General features: G+C 34.8%; 1 protein-coding gene across 1 annotated transcript; it reads left to right on the top strand.

Annotated features, from left to right (window-relative positions):
- The first annotated feature begins 7,332 nt into the window (after nt 1-7,332).
- On the top strand, nt 7,333-10,802 carry LOC149777135 (stromelysin-3-like). The gene is made up of 3 exons (XM_089942761.1): nt 7,333-7,830; nt 8,576-8,715; nt 10,145-10,802. The coding sequence occupies exons 2-3, from the start codon at nt 8,583-8,585 to the stop codon at nt 10,444-10,446; spliced, it is 435 nt and encodes a 144-aa protein (XP_089798887.1). The 5' UTR covers nt 7,333-7,830; nt 8,576-8,582; the 3' UTR covers nt 10,447-10,802.
- Nucleotides 10,803-14,407: the final 3,605 nt, after the last annotated feature.

The following is a 14,407-nucleotide window of genomic DNA, read 5'->3' as shown; positions in this document are numbered from 1 at the left end:
TAACTGGAAACTTGAAAGCGAGTGAGTTTCGTGGAAAATAGAAATTGCATTTTACTTGCGTAATCCTTACCAGCAGGCAAATAAAAGTGGCATTGCATTCCTCTTCCACGTAACAAAGTCTGAATCTGTAAACTGTAATCTGATTGGTTTATTCTCTCTCCATTGCGTCCTATATAAGTATCGTGCTTTAGATGGGAAAGCCACTTCAAGCCTGGTTACCGAAGTGACAAGAACACAAGAAACCATCAGTGTAATAGCGCTTATATTTATTTAGGTAAGTACATACGCTTTAATTATAATTTTGTTTTTCTTAAATTACATTTGATCATTTGTTTTGGTATAATTCGTACATTTCAACATAAATATCTAAATAGGCCTTTTTGTTCTTCCCAGACCGTGATTTTATTATACGTATTATAAAATACTTCTAGATGTCGCTGTGATATCATTTTGGTTTGGCCTATCTATTCCCAGTTTTCAGTTGCTTTTCTTTTGTTTCAAACTTATTTTATTGTTATACTAATAAACAAAATATGATCGGACAACGTATCCAAAAACATATAAAGATAATCCAAAGGCTACATTCATTTGGCAAAAATTCGAGTACATGCGACAAACAAGGTCAAAGATTTTTGTTAATTAAAAGATTGCTGGATTTATAGGGTAAAAGAGAATAAGCATATAGATAAGTATATAAGGAAATAATCAATTAGAGAGAGCGATAGAGAAAGAGAGCAAGAGAGATAGAAAGAGAGAAAACATTTCACTGGTTACGGTCATTGTTGTCTTACATTAATTATATAGATTTAGTAGCTAGGATATAATTTTATGCACTAAAACCCCCTACTTTCTGCGATATATTTTTGAGCATTTTGTAATATGCAAAATTTGTTTCTCTGTTTTGATCTGCTTCACCTTTTAATAATCAACCTAGAGTTACACAAGGATTACGTTGAAAGAAAAAGCGAAAGATCTTGGATCTTTACATATTAAAAAGTGGGCAATACAACAATATAGTATTCAGCGTCTTCATTGTCAGAATCACAATTACCCATATACGAGTTACGCAAACTGACTCTATGGAAATAGGACTTCATGGGGCTATATGCGTATCTACATTTATCATGAAGGATATTAAGGTGATGTTTGCCAATATCAAAATACAATGAAGGTCCGTTACTTGCATTAGAGAAACGTTTCTTTAGATCAAGATCAGCCAATATAACTTGTTACATAATTTACATATAACAAATGAGTTTTGACTGCCGAAGTTTGAGCGGGAAAGAAAGACTTTACTGAATCGTAAGAGAGCTTTTGATTTTAATTTCATTTTTATGTGACTCCAAAAGACAAAGCCAAATTATTTCGAACATTATTGAATAGAGATACGAAACTTGGTCTGAGAGAGAATGCCTGTGTGTGTATGTGTGTGTGAAATATATTGGAAAATATACGTTTCAAGGATTAAAATTAAATGATTCTCATGTAAGACCACGCGATGTTTCTTTTCGACGTTACATTTTTTATGCTCTCTTATCTTTGCCTACAGTCATATATTAAAAAACTACGTTTAGTAGTTATTATTATTATTACTGTTATTATTATTATCTGCAGTCAGATTAGAGGAGAACAAGATGGACATAAACAAACGAGTGCCTTTTACCCTTCTTGTGTTTTGTGTCGTCTTCACGATTGGAAACGGTTATGACACTACCTCTAGAAAGCTAACAGAAAATGAAGCCATTGTAAGTCCTTTTATTTTTTTGAGCGCCTTGTATTAAAACTTGGTGTATATATACGATAGATGGATAGATGAATAGATGGATACATGACTGGTATGTGTAAAATTATGTTTATATGTATGCAATACATATCTTTCCTTCACTCCATTCATTATTCATTCCATAAATCTATCAAGTGTTTTACAGATTGTTTTCTATAATAGCATTTGTTTAGGAGGAAATTTTCTATTTATACCAAAATAGACTGATTTATCGCAAGAAACTGTTTTAAATCTGTGTACGGGCCAAAGAACCATTGGTGGTTTTTCCGTTACTTTAAGTCCATAATTTGTGGTGGAAATTAAAGGAACAAGAAATAAATTAGTGTCATAACGAGGAGACAAACACAAACACTTAAACACAAATACTCACCAGTGCGATATAAGGAGTCAATTAAAGACGGAAAGACAAAATTTCAAGTAAAATAAAATGTGTCAGTCTCAATCCTTAGTAAGATATAACTATGTTAGCCACTAATCCTTTTTAAATTTGTTTTCAATACATGGTTATTTACAAAGGTATTTGCAAAGCCAAATTCTTGGGTCACATGACTTTGTTTTCAAACTCCGAGCAAATGCGTTGTCACTGTCCAATTCGTACGGAAAAGTCAAATTGAAATGAAATAGGTCTAGCTTTAAATTATGTCCAATACTCAACATTCTTTTTCGATCCATTTCTTTTCGAAGTCATTATGCTGGATGGATAGTTATGATGTACATAAGGACTGATACATATGTCTCTCAATGAATATAGTAGCGACTTGGTTACCACAGGTCATTGACAACGAAAAGCTCAGTTCGTCCCGGTTCTAGTTAGAAGGAAATTGATCAAAATGTGCTCCATTTCAAATGCTATACTTAATTCTGTGCCCTTATATTCGTACTTCTGAAGACAGTTCCGATGCCTTCATTGTACGTAGGATAGAATGATGATTATAATTATCTTTATTCTTGTCGCTATTATCGCAAATATTCACTGTTTCAGTTCCATATATGATTTAAATAAGATGAACAATATTTGTGACTAGTAAACGACCTGCTTCTTTCCAAATATACGTTTACGATGTCTCTTTCTAAAACCCTCGTTGTGATGAAAAATGTTATTTACTTGTTCATCAAAGTGCGGGAGCACACCATATCATGTCGTTTGTGCGTGTGCATGTGATTGGGGAAGATTTCTCGTCATTGAGCATATTTTAATTACAATTTTCATACTCATTGCAGACATATTTAGAAAAATTCAACTATCTGAATGAAACGGTCGAAAAGGCAGCTCTACCTACTGGTAAGGTGCCTGTTAGCACAGTGGCAGCGGCAATCAGGTTAGTTTTGTTCACACACACACACACACACACACACACACACACACACACACGATTATCCAAGGGAAAATATTTTTGTTGCTCATTAATTAAAAGTTATTTCTTACTTTCTTCTTATTCTACGAAACTTAATTCGGTGATGCCAATATGGTATCAAACGAATTTAAATAAAAGTGGAAGTTGATTAGAAGCACTTAAAAATCACATGATGCTATTGTGTTCTCTCTCTCTCTCTGTCTCTCTCTCTCTCTCTCTCTCTCTCTCTCTCTATATATATATATATATATATATATATATATATATATATATATATATAATTATTTTCGTTTTTAGTAAGTTTCAAGAAATGGTCAATATACCAATCACAGGTAAGTTGGATGACGAAACCTTACGTAAAATGGCGGAGCCCCGCTGTGGTGTTAAAGATGTTCCTGACAATGGTTCTGCGAGACTTGCTGCAGGTAGGTGATTTACAATAGAAATAGACAGTAAGATCTTTATCAATCAGCCTCTGAGTGGACATATTAAAATGTTTTCTCAAAACAGGTGGTTGATGAAAGAGAAAGTTCAAGAAAATATTAATTCTGTCATTCCGTCCCAGAACATGCTATGTTTATTGCAGCACCATGAACACTACATCCAGGCATGTTGTATTTCGTGAAATATTTTCATAACATTAAATATTTAAACATGTTAAATCTCAACTTATATTAGCTTCGAATTCGAGCGTGCCCATTTTTTATTTTCATTTTTGTCAAAGAAAACTTCGGTTCCTGACAATTTCCGACTCAAATGAAAGCATAATGTCGATGCTGCGATTGCTAGAAGCTTTTCATGAAAAAGAGACTTAAAGTTAGATTATAAGTTCGTATTTAAGCGTCATTATCGAGAATATCTGGCAAGAAAATAGTCTTCCATGACAGTTCCTAATGTCTGCCGACACCTACATTGATAATGCAATAATTTTAGCCGAGATATTTCATAGAAATACAAATAACTTCCATCATGATACTGAGGTTTTATCAAACATCTCTATTCCATACTACTAAATAAAATGCAACTTTAACGTTCGCTTTAATACATGTTTTCTCCATCTAAGCTAATACAACTTCGTTTGTTTAAGAGAAGGTAATAAGTAAAAGAAGTGTCTCTAGAGACATGTTTCACTGTTTCTTATTTTATTGCTTAATTCCTTCGTAGTCATAGGTCTCTATAATTATGTTAGATCCTATGAACGGTTGAATCACTCGTTTATTATTCACACCAAGATTGAAACTGCTTCATATTCAAATACAATATTTATTGGAGCTAACAATAAATTCAACATCTTTTTAAGAACTGTCAAATAATGTCACACACAGATACATACACACGGTAGGGACATTATCTAGTGAGTGATGGCCATTACTTCACTTTTTGTGTCGGTACAATTCAATTGAATCCTTTCATTGAATTAGTCATAAAGTTAATCAATTAGTCATCTCGTACAATCGCTGGTTACTGGTCCCGTTAATAAGAGTGCAAGTCAGCTTGACAGTTTGTTTATTAGGTGTTTGTTCTGAAATCAATCATTCATATAGTCTGTTAGTCGGCGAATAGCCGAATGCAAGATTTTGAATAAAATCATGTCTCCACTGTCCTACGTGAAGATTTGACAGTGACTGCTTAGGGTTCGTCTTGATGCAGCACATACATAAACCAATCAGTTAACCAAGTTAACTGGTTATTTGGCAAGCTGATAAATTAGTCAGACAGTTGTTTTAGCTAGTCAGTCAGAGTGAGTGATGCAAAGATTGTAATTTTATAAATCAGTATCTCAGTGAGTCAGCCAGTTTGTGTTTCTAGTTTACTTTTTGCTCGTCGCAATTTTTCTTTGAAGAAATTACAAGTCTAAACCAACTTTTCACTCCACAGCACGAATTTGGCCGAAAAAGGTACTATCATGGAAGATTACGGAGTACTCTAGAACCAGCACATTAACACAAAGCCAACAGAGGTAAGGAATTTGAACACTGGATTTTATAATAAGAGAGTAGTGTTAGTTGGAAAGTTACGTTTTGGTTGATGAAGACAGGAACTATTCACATGCACGAATACGCTACCTGTATATACCTTAAAATAACGTGTATATATCTGCCAACGATATAGACCCTCTGCCACACTTTACGTGCCTACAAATCGAGGTCTGTGCTGTTCGTTTCGTTCTAATTATTATTCATTTGGACAATATACATCCTCATCTGCCGACGGATAAACAAAGACACAAAGACACCGATATACAAATCGCACGAGTTCACATGGATAGAGTTGTGAGGGGTAATGCATTGGCTCACAGTTGTATAAACTTTTACATTGTTTTGACTGTTCATATGACACCTGGTCTAGAATTCATAAAACGTTTTAAGTACAAAACTTGCACCACGATGTTCATTCAGTACAATCTCAATCTCAATTTCCAGCTGTTATGTCGACTTTAAGCTGCAAATCGTTCAGCCTCAGGCCTATGATACTTCTTTGAAATATGTTTGGCCCAGTCTCTAGTTTGAAATAAAGAGTTAGGTAGGACCATTCTCAAATTCCAAATAGATCAGAATCCAAACAAATGGCGGCCTCGTATCATCTCACTTGAACAAAGTACCTACCATTATGGGGCATATGGACTAGATGAAATCGTCAACTGGACTCGTTCATATCTTTAAATAAGTTTAGCTAACATGGAAACGGATATTTAAGATTCGTATTAAATACAAAAGAGAAAATTGTTTTCAGGGCTTTTAGAAGATATTAAGGAAATCCGTCGATTTGTAGAGAGTTCAATAAATCTATATACCTCATCAACAAATGTGGTGTGTGATCACGTTGACAAGGAAAACATAATCCCGTTTCCTACTGGCCCGGCCGTTTTGAAAGAGTTATCTACTACGACAAGCACAAGAATAAAATAAACTCTAAAGAAACAAAGAAAAACTCATCGAAAATGGGTAACTATATCCTGTACAAATACATTGATATGAACACTGTTTTTCATTTATGAATTCTAATTATAAGAAACCTTTCTCTGTCCATTAAGATTGGATCATTTATTCATCATGCATGACACTAAGAAGTATGTCCTTTAATAGTGCATTCTGGGTGGGATTTTCGGAAGTTGTTATTTTTAGATCAAACAACTTAAACATGTTAAATGTTAATTGAAAATATAGTGCAATAATTCAATATTTCGTTGAAAATTTCCTGCTTATAAACCAAAAACAAATAAAATATTTGCATAATCTTCCTTGTTAAAAATCTTGTAAATTCACAATACAATTATGTAAAATTTGGTATCAAGCATAAACTATCGTGTTTTTGTAATTATTTAGATGCCAAAATAAAGATATATCTGCCAAAATTAGCACTTAATAGATACTGCGGGAGAGACTGGAGTTATTGACTTTGATATAAGAAGCACATTTGCTAAAATTTAATTTATTGTTAACTTTAGAATTCCGTATTTTGTTTAGTTCAGGAATTGTAGAATAGCAAAAGTTTAGTTTCAGTGCATCCAGGTTGAGGAATTTTATAAAAATATGACATGTTCTTGATTAAATCTTCAGCAACCAAAATCCATTATTTTATCAGGCTTCGACATTATTTACATGTAAATTTGTCTTCTTTTTTAAATCTGTGATTATAAAATGACATAACATCACGAATCACGGGGAATTTGAATCGCTAATTTCCTTGACTCCAAAACAGGTTTGAACATCTTTTTTGTTAGTTCTGTACAAGTGTCAGATAACGTACTTGCAAAACACGGATTTATCGTGTTTTGTCACGTGGTATCAGTCTAATAATTTCATTGGATTAACATTTTAGATGTATAATAATGTTTAAATATGTAACATATAATTCCACACGACATTACAAATGAAGTCGTAGCATCATGCAAATGACAGAAGCATCCGAATGCATTCTAAAGCCATTACACAACACTGTTCTGCGGCTTCGTTAAACAGAATCAGTATTTCTCATTATGCGATAAACATAGTTATACAGATGTGTTGATTTTAAAATAAATAAAGACTTTTTTCCTCATTACGATTTCCAGCGTTCAGAATGTTTAGGCCCTTTTGAATTGTTTAGTTGATACCAGTATGAAACCAAATTTATATTTAAGCCACGCCTACCTGCACTACTTTTTTATATACTGAATGAGGGCTATATTTAGAATCTATGATCACTCAAACTCAGACTTCTTACGTAAGATTTTAATAATGAACTAAATAGTGGACCTTTGGTTAAACTAATGAGATGTCATTGCTAATGCTACAGCACACTGTCTCAGAGCAACAAGTATTCAAACAGTGAGTAACGACGGATTTGAACTTCGTCGCATAATGTAAGTCATTGATCACCGTAATGAAAATTCAGTAATACGTTACAACAAGGACTGTTCATCCACTCAGAAGTGTCAAAATAGTGAGACTCTGTCATCCTTTACAAGTCGACAGTTAATTTCTACAGCCCAAGAAGGTCGTCCCGAGTGATAGCGTATTGTTGTCACGTTTGAATTTTGTGGAAAATACACATTTCCGTCTCTCCATGTCATAGGATGCCCAATTCAGTACAAAAACGTGTCATGTCTGCGGGATTTGTGTCAAATTCCTCATTTATTAACCGTGTATTCCAATTCACAGGATACAAGGATAATGAAACAAATTAAACTGACATCAAACACTTTACCAGGTAACATCTTCCAGCTGATCTGAGTTGTAAATTGACGTCAACTGACGAGCTTTTTCTGATATGCTGTATATATATTGGGCCTTTTTCAATGAAATTCAAAATATGATTAATTAATAGGATGTAATTAAATCATGTGTTTATTTAACTAGTTATGCTGTCGAATTTAAGTAAATGGATTGTCTGTTTATTTTATTTCTAAATTCATCAAAGTATGAACAGAGAAAAAAACATTGCTTGTTTGGGCATGTTTGTACAGTGACTTGTCGGTTCAGTATTCGTTGAATTTAAGAAAATAAACATCCCTTAAACGTTCTCTGTGATCATGGACGAACACACACACACATTGTACACAATTCATTGCATAAGCAAAGAAGGCGGTGATTTAAACTTCGTACATTTCTTACGACTGCTTCAGAGCTAATAGACCTGGAAGTTTGTAGTAAATTTTGAATCGAGAGCTAGACATTTATATCAATGAAATGTTTGTTTTGATCAATGAATTTTAACATTCAAACCCGACCATTAAATAAGTCATATTTAGACCTGTATGTGGAACGTTCGTGAGTACAGATTGGCATAATTTGATTTTTGACACAAGTCAGTCGGTGTAAGCAAGCAAACGTATCAAATATTTGAAAGGCAAGAACTCGTGAATATATCATGAGTGTCGATGAAATCGAACCAGGAAATGTTCAGGGCACTATATTAGGAAAGGATTTGCCATTATGTTTAACTTAAATTTCAGGGACGCAATGGATCGAGCTTTCAACCTCTGGGCAAGAAAAACACCACTTCGCTTTGTATATCAGGAACTAGGCACAACTGATATGAACATTAAATTTGCTACTGGGTATCATGGAGATGATGGCCGATTTGACGGCCCTGGTAAGACTTGCTCACTACCAATACATGTACTTCGTGCATCCCAAATCACTGGATATTTTATCCACCACCTACCACTCTCTCTCTCTCTCTCTCTCTCTCTCTAGAAAGTGCCCCGGACCTATTTTGTCTCCCTTTATTCCTTACTTTCTTTGGTCAAGGTTTTAAGTAAGTCATCGAGCCGGATGCGTAACGCATACATTGTTTAATACTAAGCGTGTTCATATTCTTAGTTGCATTTGTCAATTTGTTTTGCATATACATCTGTTCTATGGTTTGTATATACATCTGACCTTTGCTTTGTATAGAGATCTGATTTATGGTTTGTATGAATACCTTGGATATGGTTTGTATAGACATCTGATCTATGGTTTGCATGGATACCTTACATATGGTTTCGATAGACATTTGACATATGGATTGTATAGACACCTGAACTATGGGTTCTATAGACATCTTCACTTTTGGTTGGTATAGACTTCCATCCAATTGGTTTAGATGGAGACCTTACATATGGTTTGTATAGACATCTGACTTGTGGGTTATATAGACATTTGGTATTTGGTTTGTATAGACATCTGAACTTCTGGTTGAATAGACATTTAGTTTTTGGTTTGTATATACATTTGACCTTCTGGTTGTATAGACATCTTCACCTTTCATTTGTTATGACATGTTGACCTTTGGTATGTGTAGACAGCTTTATCTTTGGAAAAAAATGTATCTAGAATAATATTGCCACATTAACAGTTGATCAGCCAGGAACCGATAAACATAATCTTTGAGTGGACTTCATTTCAATGAAGATGAGATGTTATTACAAAAGAGTTCAGAAACTACATCGTTTAAGTGAAAGGAATTATTTTTGTTTTCACTTTGTATATGTGTTAAAAATCATTGTATGTAGATGGATGGATGGATGAATTGGTGGATGTTTACGAAGATAAAAATATATATTCTTATTCTTATGCACGTTTCTCAATAACAAACTAAATATCTTTGGATATATTATGAGGTGTGATTTTGTCCATGATGCATAGGGGCAGGTCCAGAAATATGGTTTAGTATCGTTTGGAGGTAAGGGTTAGGCTGGGTGTAAACTTGTTGGCGAGAGGTCTATGGGAGTAACCTCCCTAAGTGGGGTACCATTGAAAAGCCCCGAAAGCTCCTGCATTTGAAGCATAGCAAGGCATAACATTATACCTCTATCAAAATTTCTGTCCGAAAAGCTCGGTTAGTTTGGCATTCAGCTTATTTTAATGGGGGAGGCAACAGCTCTCTCTCTCGCCTTGCTTTATTATACACTTAAAATTCTATGTTTAAAACGTATGCCTGTTATCCATTGAATTGGACCGTAGTATATCAACTATATTCTGTGGCTTTGTTCAGTAAACCAATATTTCTAATAGCTTCTATTTTGGTTTATTTCCAGGGGGTACGTTAGCGCATGCGTACTTCCCAACAGCCGGCGAAATCCATTTTGATGACCAGGAGACATGGTTGCTGGGTGCTAAGGCTGAGAAGGCAGGCACAGAACTCTACATCGTCGCAGCACATGAATTTGGCCATGCCCTAGGATTGGAACACTCCAATATCCGTGGCTCTCTAATGGCTCCCACCTATTCTTACTCCTCAAATCTGATGTTAAATTGGGATGACGAAAACGCTATTCAGAGACTCTATGGCAAGCCGTACTTTAAACGAAAAAGTGCTTGGTGGTTTCTAAGAAAGTGACCCATATCTCCACGTGACAGTTTGTCGGACATCATGTACTGTATTATCGGACCAAAAGCTTAATGACGCCATATTTCAATAATTGTTTTATTATTTATTTTTAATTATAAAAAGCAAACAATTTGCCGAAAACCGTACGTGATTTGTGTTCGAAACTTTAACTATTCAAACTGATTCTGAAATACTGAAAAGGAAATCACAAAGAACAAAAATATCTCCCTTGGGTTTCGATCTCGAGACCACTGTCATTATAGGCTCAATTATTATATCGATTGAGCCGGTCTCATTACCAGGAAATTTCAGCTGACCATTGGAAATACATTTACGGATGTAACACCCACCCACCCATTCGCGTTCTGAAGGCAGATATTATTATGAAGTCGGCAAAATGCATTAAATTATAATTATGCAAAGTGTGTCTTTGAAAGTTGTTTATGGTTTTTTAAGAAGTTGAAAGATAGTTTCTGTGAAAGATATGAAAACATGTTGTCCTGTTAAATTTGTATTATTGCATTGTGAAAGCCGGTGTCTATATGGATATCAATAAATAACAGCTTCGTTGTCCGTTAAGACTTACAGTTCTTAACAGGATGCATAAATACATATGTTTTCACGACTCTACAAGCAACAGTATCCCAGAAACTGAGTCAAATGCACAAGAGTCATTGATAATTTCAACGGAAAAGGTAGATGATACGAAACGCGTCCAAGAAATTTGAAGAACCACATGTTGCAAGAAATATTCAATTTCCTCTTTTACTATACAAATTATGATTGTGGGTGAGAAGAACATAAAGGTGTTGAGAAAGATAGAGATTGTATACATGTCATTTTTATATCGATGGTTATTTGTGAATAAACAACTACAACTGAGTATTACTTATTGTATATTGGTATGTTATACACTGTATTTTGAACCTTTAAAATTTGCCGGAAACCAAACGTAATGAACTAATGTACAGAAAATTATGCTGCGAGGGAGAGTAGTTATATATGGGGAAAGGGGTGAAATAGTAATTAACATCATCTAATTTTTAAGCTTTATAACTGTTACTATTAGGAATATAACGGGAATTTAACATGTGGCAGACGATAAAACCTCAAAAGGGAATTTAACATTAAGGGGCGGGATCTGTCTCTAGGGAAAAAGTGTTAGAACTGGTTGACTTTAATACGGGAATGATTATAATACTGACAGCTCATTATAATATTGTTAGAGCTCTAATGGAGCTATGCTGTTACTGTTTGGGAAGTTGTTATCCTCAGATTGCACACATGCTATCCAACACGCTTTGTGTCTTTTACTGACGCCTAGTAGATATATGAATATATCCTATATTTAAATATAAAGTATCACCTACACATCAGATCATGCTGAAAGTAACGGTAAATTTGCATCTACTGTAATGATGATTAAGGAGATTCACATTGGGGATCGAACTCGTAATAGTAACAATATATTGGTCGTGACTATGTGTTACGAAAAGTCATAAATTGACACAGACTTTAGCAAATACTGAAAATTAGCTGAAATATGTTTACGATTTGCCCTGCACTAAAATGTAGTACTACAAAATTTGTAAATTATAATGCACATTGGCGGAAACTATGAACATTATTTTAAATTGATTTAGACTGAAAGTAGTTGTAAAATTATCAATCTGGTCTAGTCTTCAGCGGAGACTGAAACAATTCTGGAAATTTGTCAACCATATTACCCAGACAAAAATAGTACTACACTTCCGGATATGTAACAAGATTGAGCAGAGACTAGGAAAGATTAGTGGATGATAGGATTGTATGGTCTAGACTGACATTAGAACTAAGGTTCCCAAATAGTAATGGACTTTAAGCAGGGTCAAGAAAAGATCCAGAACTCATGTAGAGCACATGAGAGCTGTCATTTTAGTCAGCTATGTGCTTAGACTATGTACACGTATGATATATAAATCAATTTCAGCTACAATAAATGATTGTAGCATAGAGATATAAACATTTTCACCATTGTGCATATCGCAAATGCAAGCAACTTCATCTGATATATGTTACTCTGTCTGAAGGACATAATATATCTAGCGGCACCTTAGCAGAGACTAAAGAAATCCGACTTAATGTAAAAGATGCCTTTACCAAAAATAGCATTCTAATCTTTGAGACTGAAAAAGTCGAATACGTTCTTAAAATTTTGACTTACACTAAATGTATTATTAAACTTTTGAACCTCATAAGGATATTAGCGGATATTCAGGGATACATTCCTGAGCATACAACAATTGTCTAAAGAATTTCGGCAAACTTAAAAATTATTGTAAAGGTAAAATTGTCAAATTGACGCGTTTTCCTAGTAAAAATGACACAAAACATATCGATGACTGCAGACCGAAGTTCCGAACAAAGCTGGTCCAGGTTTATAGGGTGGAAATGTTCCTGTCTCCCTTGGTCTGGAGTAAAATAAAAGCGATACACAAAGTATATACTCTTCTATAACCGTCGTACGAAATACCGTAGCTGTTTTGGCTCCTAGTTGTCCCATGGATTCAAACAGTGAAATTAGATTTCGAGTAATATTTTGTGTTCTTGGTTTCATTCCGTACGTCAAGATATTGTTCACATCCGCTTGGTACAGAAAAGCGTCCACGTTGCTGCTCACTGCTCTCTCGTGTAAATCCACCTCGCTGAACAATGCGTGAAATTACTGACTGGACCTACTCTGTTGTCGGCTCCTGAACTGATGTTGTCCACAAGAAGAACTTTGAATTTCAGGCGCAAGTAACTGTTATTTGGATCGATGTAAATATATTTTAAGAGGGCAAGAGATGGCATATATATATTTGTTGTTAAGTCTATAGAGGAGATGTACGACAAGAAAGTCTTCTTACCACGTCCTTCCATGCATTGTTAATACATGTGCCATAAAGAATCCGCTGGTAAATGAAATTCAAGAAATGGTGTAACACACACACACACACACACACACACACCCACACACCCGTACAACACACCATACATCATCCAATTTGTTTAAACTCTGTAATCTGCTAAGTCTTGAACATTGTCAGTGACCTTCTCCCACTTGTTTATACAACAATGATACCTGACGTCGTGGCATGGCACTGCTTAGTATGTCTTCGCAGTTTATAAACGTCTGACCATTTGAACACTTTCAAAGTAAAGAGTATTCTTATAGCGTTCAGAAAGAATGAATTAAACGTTTATGTCTTTTGGGATGCATTTGTTTTTGTGTTTCACTTGAATCTGCACATGGTCTCTGTAAATGCGTTCTGGCAGCTTCAGAGGTAAACTAAGAATCCTCACCAGTTCCGAAGTATGCAAGATGATGATCATATGAGGAACTGATCAAAATTCTCAACGAAGTTGATGTGGTTGTATCCAACGTTGTTTCCTATTGGTTCAGAATTTGATTTAAATATGCTACAGATTCTATTTTAAGATAATGAGAGACCCCTCACCAATGAGAATGCAGTGACTCAGTTTTCCATTTGTCAAGATGGAAAGGTCACAATAGATCACACGTATCGTCAGAGATTTACAGACTGTCATTCGACATTACACTTCCAGCAAGAATTGTGAACACTCAACTCGAGATAAAGTTAAAGATACATGCAATGTCAGTCAAGATTAAGGAGATTGGGCGGCCAAATATTCACACCGCTTAAGAAGAAGGAACCTATACGACAGAACAAAAGAGAAACATAAATTAAGATACCTATAATCAACTTCAAGATAAAGGACAATGGTCATCAGAGTGTCCGAACAAAAGGAGAACCATGCGCTCTTCAGAATCAGTACAAGCGGAAGAACCCATACCTACAACGAAATTTAAACGGCGAGCAAAGCAGAATAAATTGAAGTAAAACAACACAAACATGGAAATTATTTCAAAAGAGAAAGACAGTTAAATGGTGAGAGAGAGAGAGAGAGAGAGAGAGAGAGAGAGAGA

Source organism: Sinohyriopsis cumingii, chromosome 18, assembly GCF_028554795.1.
Source record: "Sinohyriopsis cumingii isolate HCF-2022 chromosome 18, ASM2855479v2, whole genome shotgun sequence".
In the NCBI taxonomy this organism is placed as follows: Eukaryota; Metazoa; Mollusca; class Bivalvia; order Unionida; family Unionidae; genus Sinohyriopsis; species Sinohyriopsis cumingii.
This window is presented reverse-complemented; position numbering and strand designations above follow the sequence as displayed.

What these genes read in the sequence shown, in the direction of transcription:
- LOC149777135 (XM_089942761.1), top strand. Translation starts at nt 8,583, where the DNA reads ATGGATCGAGCTTTCAACCTCTGGGCAAGAAAAACACCACTTCGCTTT. An exon ending in TGGCCGATTTGACGGCCCTG is followed by an intron (nt 8,716 to 10,144) that starts GTAAGACTTGCT and finishes GTTTATTTCCAG; the next exon opens with GGGGTACGTTAGCGCATGCG.